Genomic DNA, 20,604 nt, shown 5'->3' with positions numbered 1-20,604 from the left:
ATTTTGTTACTTTTTTTTACGTTTTTGATCTTTTTTTATTCAAAATTACTAATCTAAGTTTTAAAAAATACTAACAAGTTCTATATTTACAAAAAAATTTCTTCAAAAATACTGTTAAACGTACTTGATATAATGATGGCAATGTGAAAGTCTGCTTATTATAATACCCTAGCTTGGACTGCAATTATTACTATTAGGCGGCGGCTACAAGTAATTAATTTAGGCTCCACAATACGAATATGCTTTAATATTTAAAATATTTTTCTTAAACAGCTCTATAATTAATTAATTAGTTGGTGCCTTGTTGTTGATTGGTGAATTGAAATTATATATACCAAGTCATTATTATATAAAATAAGAAAAAACAATATGTTTAACTATTTTAAGCTCCATTACGAAATCCACCTTTTACTTCCACGTGTCAAGAATGTTGACTTTCCATATCACATTGTCTGTTTTGATGTGTTTCCTCTATTTAAGAATATGAAAGCGCCTTTCACTCGATACCTTAGGCTTATCAATTAGCTCTATCTATTAGTCTTTACAGATACAGAGACATGACATCGCTCGCAAACGATATTGACTCAACCACACCAGAAGTCTCCATCGAGGCCTTTCCATACCTGCGAGTCTACAAAGACGGAACCATCGAGAGACTTGCCGGGACCCAAGTTGCACCCACGGGTCTCGATCCTCAAACTGGCGTCGTCTCTAAAGATGTCCTCGTCGTGCCTCAAACCGGCGTCTCTGCCCGACTGTACAGGCCCGAACTCAAAACCGACAAGCCTGTTCCTCTCGTTGTTTACTTTCATGGAGGAGGGTTCTTCATATCTTCAACTGGCGACCCAGTTTACCATAACAGCCTCAACAAGCTGGCCGCCGAGGCCCAAATCATAGTTGTTTCTGTCAACTACAGGCTTGCACCGGAGAATCCTCTTCCGACGGCTTATGAAGACTGCTGGGAAGCGCTCCGGTGGGTGTCTTCACATTCTGTTGAAGGCGGTGTTCAGTCGCCGGAGCCGTGGCTGAAAGATCACGTTGATTTTGACCGGGTTTTCCTGGCGGGAGACAGCGCGGGTGCCAACGTTGCCCACCACCTGATCTGCCGAATATCCGAGCAGGACCCGAGCCCGAGACTGAAGATATCTGGGTTGGCTTCAATCCAGCCTTATTTCTGGGGAGAAGAACCAATTGGTTCGGAGGTCCATGACTTAGTTCGGAAGACAATGGTGGACCGGTGGTGGAGTGTCGTTTGCCCTTCGGACAAGGGAAACGACGACCCTCTCATAAACCCGTTCGCTGAGGGAGCCCCAAGTTTAGAAGGGTTAGCACCTTGTCCCAAGATATTGGTTCTTGTCGCAGGGAAGGACATACTGAGGGATCGAGGGTGGCTTTACTATGAAAAAGTGGCCAAAAGTACGTGGGGAGGCACCATAGACATTATGGAGACTCCAGAAGAGGACCATGTGTTCCATATTCTCAACCCCAACTCCGAAAATGCCAAGGCCTTGATTAACCGTTTGGCTACTTTCGTTAACCAAAAGGTGATCTAGTAATGAAAGATCGAGAGCAGCTTTCACAAATATTGCTTTCATGTACTGCTTTAATATGTCATTAACATAGTCTACCTTCTCTTTTAGGTTTGCTTTGTTTTTTTGCATTGGCAATAGCATTATTAAATAATTAAAGTATGACAGATGTCATTCATTACTTAAACGAGGACATGAAAGCTGAGCATATGTCGCTCTCAAACGAAATCTTTGGCATGGTAAGACAAGTCGATGGCCGACAATTAAAATCATAAAAGGATTAGTATTGAAAGCAAATTCAATTTCACCACGTAGCTGGTCCAACTTGAGGCCGGCTCTGGTCAATGAAGTAACGAAACTAAATCGTCTCATGTCTAAACACATTGACTAGTTTATAGTAAGACTAATTTAAGCAGAACCAGAATGTAGAGCTACATGGTTGTGGGATATTAAGGATTTTTGCTTTAGTTTAGGAACTCTAGAAGACAACAGTGTCGAGCATCGTTCCCAAAGTTTGAATGATGTTCGAAGACATCAAATTGGAGACATGCTCTTCTAGGTGCTTCTTCGCATCCTGTCTTCCCACATTTGCAATTGCAAGCTTCTCTGGGGGCAACTCGTCTTCTTCCTGTACTGCCTTGTTGTATTTAACCGCCAAAGTTAGCATCTCCTGAACATCCCAACCCACAAACCAATAATCAGATGACGGGGTTTATAAGTGAAAAAAAAGTATCTGAACTGGTCTGGTCTATAATCTAGTTCACATAACAGTTCAAAAATATAAATCTTTCTATCAGGAAAACCAGACTCATGGGTTAAGTTTTTCCAGGAGGCCCAAAAGTAGACAGATCCCAAAAAAAAAGTCAAGATAAAATGGCTAGGGGCATGTACAAGATTTCCATGCATATTAAAGATTCCTTGCGGCAAAATAATTTGAGAAATTATTCTTCTTACCATGTTTTTCACTATATTTAGCATACTGGACAAAGATATAGATGATTTTTTTTAACCAGGAGAGATAACCTTTAAAATGACTATAACACTCGCGACCCTTCACTCACCTGAACTGTCTCCTCATTTGTTTTGGAGTGAGAATCGAACTGCCTAAGTGTTAAACCATCAGTCCACTTCTTCTTATGAAGATTCAGCAACATCTTCTCCTCAAGCTCATTTTTCCTGTAATTGATAGCAATGGAGTAGTAGTGGCGGTTCAAACCATGGATCAAGGCCTGAAAGAGAGATCGTGAAATGTTAAAAAGCTATAAATACAAATATCGGCATCTATTTATTTATCCTTATAACTCACTTGAATGGATGGTTTATTCAGATGGCCAAGATTGGAAGTGGTTTGACGTGGCTCTTGGCCAAGCATCATGGTTTGTGGGTTGATCAGGCGAAAAGCATCAATCACCACCTTTCCTTTTACACTTTGAATTGGATCCACCACAACAGCTACAGCGCGTTGATTCAATGCTTCAAAACTCTACAGAAATTTGTCAATGAGTTATAGTTTCTAGACAAGAATTACAATTGATGAATAGCATTCTACTCCTTTTATAGCAGCATTGTACACAAATAATCTGTAATACATGTTCAAACATAGACCATATATACCATGTGTAGAAGAGTTACAAATGACTAAATGATATCTGAAGCCATTAACAACACAAGGATGGGGAGAAAAATACAGTCTTTAATATCTAAAATCTAGTCATCACAAACTCATCATCTTTAAATTTATGGCCATTTAACTCAAAAATCCGTGCAGAAAGTTAACAAAATATATGTAGGCCATTCAAATATATTCACTCTAAACAAAAATGTACACATAACTGGCTTTGTTAATAAAATTATCAATTCTGAACATTGGAGAATTGCCAACAAAATAATTTCAAGGAGAATTAGATATCTATAAGATATAAAGAAACCATAATTCAACATTAATGCATTTTAAAAAGTTCTGTAACATCTATGCCGAAACGACAAGTAGAAAATAATACCTGTTGTGTGTTAATGTCCACACCAGAAAGCCAGCAGCCAAACCCAGGATGTGAATGGTACCACCCAACAACCATCTCCGGCCTGCAACATAAACCAAAATAAAAGACGATAGTAGGCAGCAGCAACATGATTAAAATGCCAATCATAACAACAAAATTGAAAATGAACCAATTCTAAAAGAAGTATGTTCGCCATTGAAGCTTTACTAACTAACTACACTAGATATCTTCAATAAAAATATTTGGAAAAATCTTCACTTACTCTGTTATAGGTGTCGACACTACACCAGGCAAGATTATAAAAATATTAGCACACAAGATTATAGAGATAGTCCTTGTCATAATTAGAAATAGTAAAGTAGGTTCATAATTTAAGAAATAAGAAGCATCACCAAATCCACACATTTGTAGCAATTGTTCATCCACCTCCAATTTATGATTCTCTAATTTTTTTCTAAAGCATTTGATTTAGTTTATCTTAAGACAAGTACATGTTAATCACTTAAGATTGTAAAAAATAAATTTGGGAAACAAGACATCTCATACTTCATAATCTAAGCATCGGTTTTAAAAATACCCAAGTCCGATAACCACATAAGGGAAAGAAAAAAAAATCAGAACAAATGTATAAATATACCGCCCAGTCTGTTTAAGCATATCGAGCATGTTGGTCTGGAACACGTGATCAACAGCTTCAACGCTAACACCAGTACCGCTCTGAGGCATTGCAAATACATCAACAACGCGAACAGTGTACTCATCCACGAACTCTCCCAGCATCAAACCCATGACTTCCATCGGAACCCCAGCTCTCCCTAAAAAGATACCCAAAATCCATCCAGACCCATCAAAATGACAAATTAAGTTTCAAAACACTGTAAAATCCCATTGATTACTTAAAAGAAGATCGCACTCCCTAATCTGTTATTAAATTCAAAAGAGAAGGTAGGCTGAACCCCAAATAGGATTTGAATCGAAATCAAGTAGCAGATTGCAGAAAATTCAATAGACAAATTGAGAGAAGTACCGTGTTTGAGCATCTTGAGAAGGGCGAGGGATGAGATGTAGACCTGCTCAGAAGAATCGAGAGTGGGAGAATCCGGCGGAGGGTGGCCCAAAGCTCCCCCGGCACCGGCGAACATTCTCTGAAGCCTTTCCATACCTGACATACCCCCAAGTTTTCTTCGGAAACAAGATTGTTTTGATGCTTCTTTACTTTCTTTCTTTTGCTATTATTAGTGGGTTATAAAAGGGCCCAAGTTATTATTCAAGTCAAACGAACCGTTTTACATAGATAAATGTAACTATTATTACTGTTTTCTTCCTGGCCAAAAACAAAATTATTCATGTTTTCTTTTAATATTAATAGTTCGTAAATGGGACTTTGCACGGTGCCAGTGCCCTACCCGGGAGAGGGGCCTTTTGGGGCAAGCGATGGAAATAGAAGGGTCTCTCACATGTGTTGGCCAAGCTTCTCCCCTTTGGTGGTTGGTGGCTTTCCTATGCATCTTGTTGGTTCTGGTATGATCATTGAACATGAGCGATGACAATGGATCATACGCTCTAAATCCTAGACTTCAGGAGGCTGGATCGGTCTTTGGTTCTTTTTGTGTTGCGAGATTAGGCGTCTATATGGTCGTTCTCTCGGTAACGAGATCTTAAATTTGGGGTCAAGGGGTTCACGAAGGAGTGGTTTTCAAGCGGGCTCTATTGGGGATGCGACTGGAGTACCATGCACATTGGTTGCCACCGCTAAGAAAGGTCTTTTAGTTTGTCCTTGTCTTTGTTTGTCTCGCTACTATAAAATATGTTATTTGCATCAGTTGCCAACTGTTATAAATGATTTTTTGATTTAGTTTTAAAAGTGACGCAAACCTTTCTAGCATTTGCGTCAGTTAGACATTGTCACAAACATAGCATTTGTGACAGTTGACAACTAACGTAAACATTACCTTTTGTGATAGTTCTGCACTATCACTAATGCTTTGTTTGTGGCACTGCCCAACTGACGCAAATAATATATTAAAAAAAATCAAAACATATACGTTAAAACTTCTTAACAAATTTGTCACACAAATTAACAACTAAATCCGACAGTATACAAAATACACAAAACTAAAACTTAATTAAACACAAAATTTATAAACTTAGCAAGAAGAATTTATACTTATTATCTAGAATTTACAAACATAAATAAACAGAAAATAACCCCTGCAACCATCACCATGAACACCACCACAAACCCACTACCCTAGTCCAAGCCTCCAGGAGCCACTCGCCACTACCAGGAACCATGCGCAAACACCACTGAAAAGTAGAGAAAAGACCCATATATTAATAGACATATATATTTGATATGTTTTTTGAAAGATGTTCATCAACAACATACATTTACAGAGAAAAGAAAGAAGATTTAAAGTTAGATATCAAGACCAATTTAGAGTTATTATCCAATTGCAAGCTCAGATATGAAACAAACACAATAAACCCAGATTTTTGCAATCAACTGCCACCACCATCTGTAAGAAAAACAAAAATTTAGTTCTTGAAAAACTAAAATCAAGAAGAAAAAAAAGAATAATAAAGAGAGAGTGTGATCTGGTACCTCGACCCCCTAGCCAACCTCGAACTCAGACCCATGAAACCCTCGACCTTAGCCAACCCATGACCCCGAACCCTACGCCAACCCTCGACCTTAGCCAGCTCGCGACCCCAACCCCGTGCCAACTCGCCACCACCATGTGTCGTTCGCCTAAGCCATCATTGTGCACCGTTCGTGAGAGAAAGGAAATGGTGAGAGTGAGTGAGAGAGGCTAAGAGAGAAGAGAGATTGTGAGGGAGAGATGGTGCGAGTCTAAGAGAGGGTCGGTGAGAGTGAGAGAGAGAGAGAGAGAGAGAAAGAAAAACGATGAGAAAGTGTGTGTGAGAGAGAGAGGGGGAGGCGCTGGTTTAGAATGAGAGAGGAACAGATAGTGTTTAAGGATTTTAGGGTTAAGGAAGAAAGAGCTTCGACCCATTAATGGGTTTGTGATAGTTTTTTTTTTTCTTTTAAAGTACATGTTTACCCAAAATATTGGTGTGATGACGTGGCACGATTGGGGCGCACGTGGATAGCACATGACTAATTATTGTTAAAGACCTGGTCGACCAACGATCAGATTATAAAGAGGAAAATTAAGTTGCTCGATGGGCGCAAGGAATATGCTGAACAACAAGGAAGAAGATGTGCTGACATATACGTCCAGATTTGCTCGTAGGACCGAAGCCTGAATTCGAATGCAGTTATGAGTTAGATATTTCTAGGATATTTGACTTTCTTTATATGTAAATATTATTATTTAAATATGCTTGTAACACAAGTTAGAGACGGCCCATAAGCCCACATGTACATCCTTGAGCCTATAAATAAGACTTATGAGATTCATTTCGGGAGGGGGGGATCATTTTTGTAATCAAGATAGAAAGATAGTGTTTTTATCCACGAAACTTGTACTCATCTTCAACCTCGCGAAACTCATGAACCCTAGTTCACTGATCGCAGGTTTTGAAGTTCTACATTAATAAGAACACGAAGTGGACGTAGGTCATTACCATTCTTTGGGACCGAACCACTATAAATCTGGGTGTTGTTTACCTTCTTGAGTTCAATTCAATTTATTTCTACCTATTTTAGTGACTCCATGTCGTTGACCAAATAGAGGGTCAACAGTACATGTTTGTGACGGTGGTCACTGTCACAAATGCTAAGTTTGTGACAATTTACAAATTACACAAACCTTAGCATATGTGTGTTGGAAATGTGCCCTGAAAGCATATGTAGTAGACATTGTTTTATGAAATAAATAAATAAATTGAATTTGTTATGCATATATTTTATGGACTATATTATTCTATGATAATATTATGTAAATATCAGGAAAATTCCTAAGTTCATATATGTGATCTCAAACACGTATTGGTACGGGAGGATTGTGTTTGAGATAAATGAACTTGAATAGTTCGCAGTAAAATAAAGTTATGGAATCTTTAGATTAATTACTGCAAGTACAGTTCACTAGTATTATGAATACATGTGATCTAGATCCGGATCACTAGTGTGGTAGGACACTTTAGTGGATGTGCTTTATATATTAGAGAATATATAGAACTGGACTAGATATGTGTAATGACCCAACTACTCTAGACTTTTGGACCATTAACGAAACTATACATACAAATCCTTAATAAAGCTTACATTTCGAAAATACCATAATTTTTATTAGGTAACTTGTAAAAATAAGAGTTACTTACAAAAAATATCAAGAAGGATATGGGATCCCATTGTCTTAAAAACAAAACATAATTTAAAATAAAGGAGTTACATAGAAAATGCGGAACAATTACACATAAACCCATAAATAAAAGACTACTTCCTCGAAATCGAACTCTCGACTCCTTGAGTCCATTCACCATTGATACACAATCTCCAAGCATCCACGAACCTTACCGCCACTAATAGCTATTTTCCTGCACATATAAACAAAAAGGAATGAGCCTAATGCCCAGCAAGGAAAATCTAACACATACTTCATATACATAAATTTCATAATAAACATAAGAACATAACATAACACTGATTACATACACATACTATAATGGCCATTATTACTTGGGGTCCCATAGACTAAACAAGTCATATGCCCATGAGATTAGTGGGGTCCTACTAGCTAAGTAGGTCATATGCCCATAATCTATTTGGGGTCTTGTTAGTCATATGGGTCATATGCCCAAGCCTACAACATACATATCATAACACATATCATAACATAAGAAACATAAGATAACATATAAGACATATAACATATGCATTTCTATCCTATTTTCCTTACCAAAGTTACCGGGATAAGAGGACAGCGTTGGGACTTTTGGAACACTCCTAAAACCATATATAACAGGGTGAGTAAATTTGAAGAAAAAGAAATGAAAGGAATGGAAGGAATGGAATGACTAAACCTTTGAGAAACATACTTACCAAAAACTTATGTGCAAGTTCTTAGATTTCCTAACCAAAACAAGAATAAGGTTAGAAGACTGAGTAGAAGACTATGAGAAAGAAAATAACATAATACCAATGAACTAGGGTATAGAAATACCTTGAAGATTTGTAGACCAATCTAAACCTCGAACCGAAATACTATAGAACCTTACTTCCCAAAGTGTTTGATAAGCTTATGATGATCAAGCTTATGATTTCCCCAACCCAGGTGTTTACACTCTCACACTCACTTAGCACTTGCAGCCTCTGAACTTAGAGCAAAAGATGAATAATGGCTGGGTACTAGGTCCTATTTATAGAGCTTAGGAATGAAAAGATCTAAATTTTACTTGAATAAAAATAATAGCTTTTTAGGTGAAAATAATTTGAATAATCGTTCAGCAGAGGCTGAAGACTCGTTCAAAAAGATGCTGGACTTATCAAGAGGTTGAATGACTGAAAGGAAAAAGAATTCAAAAACTTTTGAAATATGCTGAAGGAGGCGATATATCGCCCCCTGTAGGCGATATATCGCCTGGGCCAGCATGCCCGAGGCTGTCGTGCATCGTCTCGTGTTTTCCGTATCTACGTGCTGCGATATATCGGCACACGCTGATTAATTAAACACGAAATTACACATTTTTAGCTAAGTTTGAATGGAGTAAACAGCCTTGACTAAGCCCTCAACGTATTCAAAGCTGCTGACTGACCTTATAGCATTCAAACTTTACCCCTTATTAAATTAAATCCTCAAAATACTTAATCCTTAATCACCCATTCATAACATGTGCTTAAAATCCTATTGGTTCTTATCTAAACCTTATAGTATAATAAATATTATCCTTAATATCAGTCATATTAATCAAACCTTAGGTTAACATCAATATTCTTAAACTATAGGTTAAACTTAGAAAATCTATAAGTACTACTATGAGTGTCCAAATAATTCCCGGTCTGAACCAAAAATCCACAGTTACAAAGATAATACTATAAATACTATAATACTACTATCTAACTAGCTAAGTAAAGTTCTTGGACTCTACAATATGTTTATTAGTACTTAGTTAAATACCGTTTCGAAGTATTAATTAAATATATCAACTGATGATCATATACAAATAGATCTTAATCCTGAAGTTACTATGAACTCCTATTTATGTTATATGAGTTCTTTGATTCACTTGTTAGGGTCTGTCAGAATGATCAGGCTAAAAACTTTTGTTTTGGGAACTCATTAATATAGATGGCTGGGGACATAGTATACAGATATGGAATCTATGCCTTCTCGCAAGAGATTGAATGATGGTTCTCTTAAGGGTTGACTTTTGGGACTGAAAGGTTATTGAGATCAAATTCATAATTTAGTTATGAATTAACCTTCACTAGTAGAGTCAATGGTACTTAAGGAAACAAGAGATAATTAAAAGGGTAAAACGGTAATTTTATTCCCGATTAATTATGAACCATTATTAGAGGGTCAAGTTGTATGCAATGATTATATCAATGGACGCTTTATGAATATAAAGTACTCAGTAAATGAAATGTCTATAATTACAAGAGTGCAGTCTCATATTTATAGTGGAATAATCATGAGATTAATAAATTAAGATTATTTAATTAAAGAGTTTAATTAATAATCTCAAATTTATTGGAGCTTGGAATTATAAGTCCATAGGTCCCCATAGCGGCTCTATCAACACTGTTCAAGGTAAGAGTTGATATGAATGGAAAATAGTTTAAAGACATATTTAAGAAAAAACTTGTTCTTCAGGCCAAATATGCAATTATATGATAATAGTGATTAATTAATTAATTACAAATTAGTTGTAGTTAATAAAATTAATTAATATTTAATTATTGTATAATTTTTTGAAATTATATTAAATAATTAAATTAATTTTCGAAATTTAATTAAATAATTAATTAATTATAATTTTCGAAATTATAATAGATTAAATATTTATTTTCGAAAATTTTGGATTTAATTAATTGGTAGAATTAATTAAATATCGTTATTTGAGTGGGAGATAATGATATGATAAGTTCAAATTGGATTTGAATTTAAAAGATTAATATTTATTCAAATAATTAATTATATTTGATAATTAATTAAAAAGATAATTAATTTGAATTAGTTATCAGGTTGTTAGATCTTATCTAACAAAGTAATTTGAATAAATAATTAAATAAAATTTGAAAAACCAATATCCTTAGAAATTAGGAAGCTACACGTTCACACACAGTCGGCGTGTAGGGCCAGCTTTTTTCAGGGATGGGATTTTTAATTTAATTTAATTAATTAATTAATGGATAATTCAAAGATTGGTTTTTGGATTTTTTTCATTAATAGAATAATTAATTAATTAAAAAGTAAATTGTAAAATGGTTACATATTTATTTTTAAATTTTGAATATTTTCTTTTAAGTTTGACTAATCAGAAAATTATTCAGATAAGTGAGGGAGACAACTCTGAAGATTCGCTCTGTGAAAAATAGAACGATAGTTTTCTCTCCCTGAAAATAAAGAACCAATTCTCAGGTCTATTATCTTGATCTCATGAGTTGAGTACATCAAGTAGAATCATAAATAAACTATCCTTCATTCTCTAAGTGCCCACACATTTCTTGAGGTGTAGAGAACGCTTTGGAAGATCTTGGTGTGAGTACGTGGGAGCGGCTTGGATAGGAAGATCGTTCTAAATATGAAAAGATAGCAATGATACTTGATAGGCTTCAAGAGGTATGAATTCTATCCTTATCTTGTTTATGATTAATGTATGTATATTAATGGATCTGCATATTTAAAGGTAGTTTAAATATGTTACAAAAAATTTTGTTGTACACTGGGCCAACCACACCACCATTCCGCTGCGTATTAGGAAACTCGTTCCTAACAATTGGTACCAGAGCGGTCATTAATCTCTGCATACATTAATTACTGTGTGGGCATAATATGCATTCTTATGTTATTGTTATATATGTGAATGGATGGATGTATGTATGATGATAGTTTATTCTTAAGGGTCGTTAATTATATGGTGTTTTGGGTTTAGGAATTGTTCTTAAAATTCTAGATGAAATTTGTAAGCCATTTTGGGGCACAAGAATTTTTGTAATTTTAATTTTCTGTGTTAAAATTATTTGAAAAATTCTGTAAGGCCCGAGCCCCGGGTTCCGAGCCCTGAAGCCCGAGCCTCACCCAGCCGGACTGCTGCGTGTTGTCAGCCCAGGCGTCCCACTCGTGCCCCTGCACACCTGCGCCCCGCCCAGGCGTTGCGCCCCTGCCCAGGCCCCGCACCCCTGCCCAGGCCGTGCACCCCTGCCCAGGTGCCCCTGCGCCATGCCCAGCGCGCCCCTGCCTAGGCGCCCCGCGCCCATGCGCAGCCCTGCGCACCTGCCCAGCAGCTACCCAACCCAGCGTGCACCCCAGCAGCCTGTGCACCCCATGCCGAGCCACCATATGCAGCCGCCCCTAGGGTTTCTAAACCCTAGGGCTTGCATCCAAAAATTGTCCATTTAAATTATGGGCTTAATTAAGTTAACCCATAATTAAGTTATTGCTATTCACTATGAGTACCTATTGTTTTTTGTGTTGAGTTATATATATATATATATTATGGAGAATTCTGGCGTCCCTCACAGGACTGAGTCCTTCATGTGGGGCCCAGATTTTTGCCAAGTGTCAAATTTATATTGGTATTAAAATGTTGACTTTTTAGTATTTTGACTTGCTATAACCGGTTGTATAACCGGTTGTGTTTTTTTAGTTGGCACTGTTTAAATAAGTGGGGGTAGAAGCGTAATTTTAGGTCCAATAAATAGTACAGTTAAGGGTTTTATAGTAAATTTAGGTAAGAGTTGAGACTTATTTACGATTGTGGACACGTAACTATTTGACTGCTACTAAGTAACTATTATAATTGACTTAGACAAATGTATAATAAAATAACGTAACAAAAACTGAAGCTGTTTTATTTATTTTTATGCGGTATAAGAAATGAATATAATGTGGTAGCAAGTTTTTAATATTAATAATAATTTTTTTAAAATGTATTAATTATTAAATGACACACCGCATTACCATTTAGTAGTTAATTTTTGCATTGACTTTTTATTTTGTATGAATATTGGGCATATTGGTATATGTATTAGCCGGTTAAATGGTACACATATGGGGTATTTCAGTATTTTTGCACACCCAAAGCTTTCAGATTAAATCTAGCCGTTGAACACAAAAAGTGCACACATCCAACAACTCACATTTAGTGAAGGACTAAGTCCTCCCAATAGAACTGAGGGACTTTAGAAGTGCCCATATATTATATTTAAAATAGTAAATATCATTTTGGATCCTGTGTTTTACAAAAGTTATTAATCAGACTCTCTCTTTTGTTAAATGACAATTTGGACCATGCTTTTTGCAAAATGGAACAAAATGATACCATAAGTCTGATTTTGGTCAAACTACTTTTAAATATGACCAAAATACCCCTAAAACAAACCAATTAATAATTAAAAAATATCTAAAATAGATATTACAAATTTAATTTAATATTTAAAAAAAAAAAACATATATTTAATTTCTTTTTCTTTTCTCTCCTCTCTCTTCTTTTCCCCTTCCTTCCTGATCTTCCTCTTCTCTCATGTTCTTCTTCTTCTCTAGAAATGGTAATGGCGTGGATGAAATGGCACCTTGGTCGATACTGGGAGGCGAAAAGCTCGCGACACGTGGGGCGACATGGGGAGGCATAGATCTGGTGTGCTTGATGCGACGGGGAAGTTGCAGAGCTTGCTGTATGTAGTCGAAATCCACGAAAAATTCTTTTTTTTTTAATTTATTAAAAAAAATAAGCAACAGCGATGACATGTCGTCGCTGTAGGGTCGTCAACAACACACGACCAGGTTCTCCAAATTCCTGGTACCCTACGTCGTCGTTTTAGGGTACCAAGAATTTGGAGGGAACAAGAGGCGGGAACTGACCCTACCGCGACGATACTGTAGGGTCTTCGTAAAAAAAAAGAGGGAAATATGTTTGTTTATAGCGACGACCTGTCATTGTTGTATGATGGGGAGGGAACTCAACCACCCAGAGTTGGTTGCCTATTTGCACCCCTTATAGCAACGACGTGTCATCGCTATAGAGTTCTCGTAGAAAAAAAGAAGGGAAATATGTTATTCTAGAGCGACGACATGTTGTCTATTTTCACTCCCTATAGTTGTCACTATAGAGTCTAATTTAATCCACCGGTCAGTTATTTTGTACTCTATCATGACGACATGTCGTCGCAATAGGGCAAAAAAAACGTGGGAAAGTGAACTTCCAAAAAAATTTAAGTCAAATTTCACTGCTTATAGCTACGACATGTCGTCGCTATAGGATAGACGCGTAGCACATGAGAGGATTTGTGTACTATTCACTATCCTACAGCGACGACCCGGGTCTCACCGTTTGAGTGAAACGGTGCGTTTGAAATCAGCGACGATTGGTCATTACTTATAGTGTCGACATGTCGTCGCTATAGGTCACAATGATATAACCCCTAGGCAGAGGCTTTCTTCCTCATTCTGCTCGGTTTTCTTCAACAACAACAAAAAACAGAGAAACAGAGAGTTTCTCCGCCTCCCAACGCTGCCCAACGCCGCCCAACCCTGTTTTGGCCAATTTCTCCCAAGTTTCAGTAGTCTAAACCCACTATCTTGCTATTATATCCTTTAATATGTATTTTTTTCTTAATATATGTGTATTTTGTATTTGGTGGAAATGAGTTTCGACATTTTTTTTTAGATTTGGGTATTAGATCATCATCTCGAGCCTCTGCCTTTGGATAATCACCCAGCCCGAGCCTTGGGTAATTTTTTTTAAAAAATATTTTGTGATTGATTAATAGTTAAATTATGTTTTTAATTGTGTAATTTGTTATTTTAGATAGTGTTGAATTTTGTTTTTAATTTTAGGGATTTGTATTGTTAATTTTATTATATTTGTGTTTTTTAATTTTCTTTTATGTTAATTTAATTTAATTAAATGTTATGTTATAAAAATGTATGATAGGTTAGATATATGTATATAAATGTGATTATGTGAATATGTTTATATGTATATAAATGTGAATGTGAAATATATTTTTAAATTGTGTGGTAGGTTAGATTAATATGGTTATATGTTTATTATAATTTTTTGTTTTCAATTGTATATATGTTAGGTTAATAAATTTTTTGTTTTGAATTATATATAAGTTAGGTTATATAAATAATATGTTGATTTGTGAATGTGTTTATAATATGTTTTGTTGTTTATATGTGAATTCAAATGATTGTATTAAATTTTATGTATGTTCTGGGACTGGTTTATATGTTTTTATGCAGATTTTAAATTTTGGGATAAGCTAGATTACAGTCGTTATGCTGCCGAAATTTTTGTAGATTTAGAAAAACTAAATATTACAAAATAGTTTTAAAGTTAGTGTGATTTAATTAATAAATTTTAAAGCAATTAATAAAATTTAATTAAAAAAATTATAAAGTATAAATTAAAATAATAATTTTACAAAGATAAAACTTTAATATTTTTTTATAAAATAAGTAGAAATTAAAATAATAATCTTTTAATGGTAAATTAATAAAATTATAATTAAATATTTGTTTATTTAATTAATTTTATAATATATTCATAAAATTTAATAATATATATAGATAAAACAGGTAATTAAGTTAAGTTTACTCTTGAAATTAAGTTAAAATTAAAATAATAAAACTTTATTGTTATTTAAAAAAAAAATAATAAGTGAAAATTATAATAAGAATTTGATAATTATTAAAGAATATACTAATAAGGGTTTATATCTTTTTGGACCCTGTATTTTTTTCTATTACTTGTTTGGATCCTGTGTTTTGACAAATTATTTTTTGGACCATATGTTTTATAAAATGGTTAAAATAGAACCTTAAACCCGATTTTGGTCAATGTTTTCTCGACTAAAATCACAAATAATTTACAAAACTAACAATTCAGAACAAAAATAAAATCATTATGCTTAAAAACTGTGCTGTTATATTCAATTTTTTCTTCATCAAAATTGAGTTTAGAGTTCTATTTTAACCATTTTACAAAACATAGGATCCAAAAAGTAATTTGTAAAAACACAGGGTCCAAACAGGTAATGGGACAAAACACAGGGTCCAAAAAGGTATAAACCCTACTAACAATTATAATGAAATATTTATTTATATAATGAAATTTTACAATACATTCATAACTAAAAATAATATATATTCATAAAATTTGATAATATATATTCATAAAATTTAATAATTTATTCATAAGATTCAATAAGATTTAACAATTTACTTGAAAAAATTAGTGTTTTGGTGATAAAAAAATTATTAGCAAATAAAGGTAATTTTTTATGATTATCACATTGTGATAATTTATTTTCCACTTGAATCAGTTATGACGATTGATAAGAGTTAGATAACTAATAGACGACGTAACTCTGATGAGTTTTGGAATAGTCTTCAAACATTTATACAAATGGCCAAGAATCATGTGATTGCTTTGGAAGAAGTTAGATGCTCATGCGTTCAGTGTGTCAATATGCTGAATCAGAAACTGGATGGGGTGGAGGCTCACATACACAGATATGGGTTTCTGCAGCGATATGTGAAGTGGACCTACCACGGTGAAGTTGATATGCCTCTAGTAGTGGACGGCGGAGCTTGTTGACGCGGTTTTTCGCCAACAGCGAATTATATGAATAACTAGGATGAATTAGTGCTTAATGATAAACCGTACTAAGAAAATGATGTGGGAAGACAAATGCAAAGAAGGTGATCACTCCCTTTTACGGGTTCGGAGGTTAAAATCTCCCTAGTCCACGAGTCTGTGTTATTGCTATATTTCTCTCTATAATTTTACAGCATCTTGCCTTGCAGAGAAAAACCAACCCCAAACACTACCTATGGTCTTGGTATTTATAGGAGAATGATCCCTGGGTAGGTGTTGGGGTCATTCGTGATCCTTTGATCCCTCAGATCATAACTGTTACATCAATGATTAATATTTACATTTTATATTACAGTGTGGTCTAATCATTAGGTAAAATGGGTCATGGGCCGTATGGTCTAATTTAGGCGTGTGACATCTGATCACGCACGTTTATATTGCGTATCAGGGGATTCGGGATAGAACAGACACGTGATGTCTGTTCACGCACATTTACGTTGCGTAGTCAACGTTATAAAGATCCTGGGGTACGTCAGACCTCTGGCGTACCACGAGCTAGCGTACTACCAGCTCATGCCTATGGATGATGCATTCCACAAGTGGTTCCAAGAAATATGTTGCCACAAACTCATCATCTCGCACTATTTGTCTAGGGAATCGTGCTAAACTTCCCCGAACAAAAGGTGGACACGTGGAACATTAATTATATCCTTTTGCTTGCCAGCTGTACCCGAGCTGCCTCAAAAGGTACGTGCTAATTTTCAGGGTGTACATTTGCCCCCCAAGTCCCTGCTCATGTTCCATGACGTCACTTCTGACTCACACGGTGGGGACTTTTAAACTCCCATTGTGATCATCCAAACCCTGCCCATCACTTGAATACTGGACACGTGGAACGCTGTGATTGGCGTCTGTTCAAGTTTCGAGGATTGCATTAAATGGTCTGGCCACCTTTTTGTCACTGTTTCATTTTTCAAATCACGACCCTTGTATCTTGCATCAGCTTGATCGGACAACCCTCATTTTCCTATGCCTTTTACGTAATAGGGCTGGCAATATTTAGTGTTCACCACCTTTCATTCAAAAAATTTCTCCATTTTCTCTTCTGAGCCTAGAAAACTCTTCTTCTTTTCCTGATTAAATTTCTCCAAAATCTCCATAATCTTTCCACAAAAAACCCTCGGAAACCCAGGCATCAAGGATTTCCCCCGAAACTTTTTCTCTACGTTGCTTGCATCTTTCATTTTAAGAACGTATTGTAAGTTTCTTGTCGTTCCGAGGCTTGTTTGTTTTGTTTTTCTTTATTGTATTACTTTGCCATGTGAATCTGCACTTTATAGTAACAAACGGTAGGCTGTTTCTAAATAACTCTGGTGCATAAGTTTCGATTTTAGGCTTATTGAGTAGATCCTAAAGTATGCTTAGGATTGTGATGTTCATAATTAGGAAATTTCTGGGTGACTTATGGGTAATTTCCAAGTAAGTTTAGGAAATACCCATTTGGGATATGGAAGATGAGAGGTTTTTAGGGTATAAAACCAGGTAGCTTAGGGGTCACGCTTCCTAGGCGGTATTTCTCTAAAAACCTGTCCCCCAAGGCAAGTGTTGACCGCGTTTTTGGCCAACGACGTGAGAACGTTAAAAACGATAAAGCCTTCAAGAGAAATTAAACGACACAGACAATTTTGAACAAAAAGTAAATAACACACGCAATTTTTATAGTGGTTCAGCCCCAATATGTTGGTAATAGCCTAATCCACTTAGAGTTGTGATTATAGATCTGTACTCAAGATCAGATGAACTGAGCCAACTGAGTTTCTTCAATACAGATTACAAGAATACAAGAATTCTTTTAGATGCAAGCACTTTCTCTCTCTAGAAAACTCAGACCCAAAATTTCTCAAAAGTCTAAAAAGAAGAAGCCCCCTCTCTCATCCCATAAGCCATATATTTATAGGCTTAGGATCATACATCTGCTCTCCCCTAGAATCGGGATATTTGATTATATTTATTACATTTAAATTACAAAAATATTCAAAATATAACAGAACACCCAATTTGTGGGAAGAATGAGAGATTCCCGCGTGTGCCAAGACCGGTTCTTGTTGGAGCCGTTTCTGGGAATCTTGACTTAGTCCTCCTCTATCTAGTTGATCCATATCTCCTTCAAGCTGGTCGAACACACCTCTACTGGATAGTCACGCACTTAGCTGGTAGGATATACACCTACTGGTCGGACATGTGCATGCTGGTAGGACATACACTTGCTGGTAGGACATGCAAGCGCTGGTCAGACACATGCATGCTGAACATATGCAAGTGGTAGGACATGCAAGTGCTAGTCGGACACATGCATGCTGGACATATGCAAGTGGTAGGACATGCACTCCTCGGGTCTAACATGGCACTCTGGTCTAGCATGCCATGTCTCTCCTCTAACATGGCACTCTGGTCTAGCATGCCATGTCTCTCCTCTAACATGGCACTCTAGTCTAGCATGCCACTCTTGGGCAGCAATGTCACTCCTGGGCAGTAATGTCATGACTGGTCGGACAAGGTCATGCCTGGTCGGTCATGACACTTCTCAAGCCAGTCAAAATTTTATCACAACTTTGAGGAGTCAATGTATTTATTGACTATTTAATGTGTCTTTTACGGACCATGTACTGCCACTTGTCACCTCTATTGCCACGTCATCGATCTCCATTTTTTGGGGATAACAGCAAGCAATAGCTTGACCCTCCTGACATACGGATCCCTGAACATCAGGGGTCTGTTGGAAACCTAGGCGCGTGCCCACGACAGCGCGTGGCATCACACTGCGGGCTGAAATTACCTCAGCTTGTGTATAAAAACCTTTGTTCTTTTTGCGGTTTACCCTTTCATAACTTTTAGGTCGCCTACTAAGTATTTCATCGTTCTTACTCGCTAGGCGATCAGATGGCGCCCAAAAGGAGCGTGTCCAAGAAAAGCGTGGCCGACTCGTCGTCCCAGTAATCCAGTAGGGGAAATGAGGTCGCGATAGAGTCCTCCATCCCCCAGTTCGGTCCCACGGTGGAGAGGGAGATCGAGGTGGGACCTGATGCTTACTTTGAGGCGGAGAGGATAGTCTCGAAGATCATGACCCAAGGGAGGGTCAACAAAATTATGATGCCCCATAACATCGAGATTGGGACTGGCGTTCTTATTGCCCGACTTCCCTTTGAGGGGGAGAAGAGCTACGCACCCCTCGAAGAAGACTTCGCGACCTGGAGTGACGAGCACTTGAGGGTCGGGGCCTTCCCCCCCCTCGACCAGTACTTTGTCGACTTCCTCAACCATGTGAAGTTGGCACCATTTCAACTTCCTCCAAATCCGTATCGTTTGCTGGCCGGGCTGAGGTATCTTTTCCTGAAGCAGATGTGGGAGGTCCGCACCCTTGCGGATATCCTCTACTTCTTTTTCCTTATGGCCAGCCCGGATCAACGGGGACGTGGCGACAGGTTCTACTACCTGACCCGCTTCCCAAACTCACCCGCAGTCATCGAAATGCACAGCCATCCCAACGACTTCAAAGACCAGTTCTTTATGTCGACTACCATTATTTCAACCGTCCTCGTAAGTTTCCTTTCTATTCTCAGCTCGCAAAATCATTATATATTTTTTTTGTCTTTTCGCGTGTATACTGATTGGAACATCACCAAGCAGCCATTTTTGCGAGGACGGCCAAATCAGTGACCCTTGGGGGTCAATATGATACTTTGGCGGGGCTTCCGCCTAGTGAGAAGGACTACCGCCAGCTCGTGTCTGATGAGACGATGTTGGCGTGTAAGTTAATCTCTGCGGGCCAGACTCTGGCCTTGAGGAGGACGCGGGCTAACTACCCAGTAGCCCGCGAGCTGGCGCCTATCCCTGAGGGAGACGCTGCAGTTGACGACGGCTACGAGTAGGACGAAGAAAATGAGGTGCCGCTCGTGCGGAAGAGGCGAGATCATGAGGCTGCTCGGGGCCCCGATGTGGAACGAGCTCAATCGGGGGCAGCAGCCGGACCCTCCGGCCAAGGTAACCCATACCCTTTTATGGACCTAGACAGGGCTGCCACAGACCTTAGGCTTGTTAGGTTTAACCCAAACCAGCTCATACACCGCCACCAAAACGACCCAGACCGTAACATAACCTTGCTCCAATGCGTAGATCAACTAGTATTACGCCATGACATGGATCGTCCTAGGGGGACCGTTGTAATGCCCCGAATTTCCTAATAAGGATTAGGACCTTGATTAGGAGGCCGGGAGGGCCATAATTGAATTGTGATGCTATTTAATGATCATATGCATGTCCATGTGAATTATATTATT

The 20,604-nt window shown here is 37.3% G+C and overlaps 2 protein-coding genes across 2 annotated transcripts; one reads left to right on the top strand and one right to left on the bottom strand.

Annotated features, from left to right (window-relative positions):
- The first annotated feature begins 404 nt into the window (after window positions 1-404).
- Window positions 405-1,639, top strand: LOC133805429 (probable carboxylesterase 2). Its single transcript, XM_062243611.1, has one exon. The coding sequence runs from the start codon at window positions 558-560 to the stop codon at window positions 1,551-1,553; it is 996 nt and encodes a 331-aa protein (XP_062099595.1). The 5' UTR covers window positions 405-557; the 3' UTR covers window positions 1,554-1,639.
- Window positions 1,640-1,792: 153 nt separating this feature from the next.
- On the bottom strand, window positions 1,793-4,770 carry LOC133805430 (26S proteasome non-ATPase regulatory subunit 14 homolog). The gene is made up of 6 exons (XM_062243613.1): window positions 4,557-4,770; window positions 4,167-4,344; window positions 3,530-3,611; window positions 2,836-3,012; window positions 2,591-2,758; window positions 1,793-2,199 (listed from the first exon to the last, which is right to left on the bottom strand). The coding sequence occupies exons 1-6, from the start codon at window positions 4,696-4,698 to the stop codon at window positions 2,008-2,010; spliced, it is 939 nt and encodes a 312-aa protein (XP_062099597.1). The 5' UTR covers window positions 4,699-4,770; the 3' UTR covers window positions 1,793-2,007.
- Between the last annotated feature and the right edge of the window lie 15,834 nt (window positions 4,771-20,604).

Source organism: Humulus lupulus, chromosome X (genome assembly GCF_963169125.1).
Source record: "Humulus lupulus chromosome X, drHumLupu1.1, whole genome shotgun sequence".
Lineage (NCBI taxonomy): Eukaryota > Viridiplantae > Streptophyta > Magnoliopsida > Rosales > Cannabaceae > Humulus > Humulus lupulus.
This window is presented reverse-complemented; position numbering and strand designations above follow the sequence as displayed.

Bases quoted from the DNA above. Each gene is read 5' to 3' on its own strand.
- LOC133805429 (XM_062243611.1), top strand. From the start codon at position 558: ATGACATCGCTCGCAAACGATATTGACTCAACCACACCAGAAGTCTCC.
- LOC133805430 (XM_062243613.1), bottom strand. From the start codon at position 4,698: ATGTCAGGTATGGAAAGGCTTCAGAGAATGTTCGCCGGTGCCGGGGGA. The intron at 3,013-3,529 runs GTATTATTTTCT...AAATTTCTGTAG, and splicing joins TGGACATTAACACACAACAG to AGTTTTGAAGCATTGAATCA. The intron at 2,759-2,835 runs GTGAGTTATAAG...TCTCTCTTTCAG, and splicing joins TGAATAAACCATCCATTCAA to GCCTTGATCCATGGTTTGAA.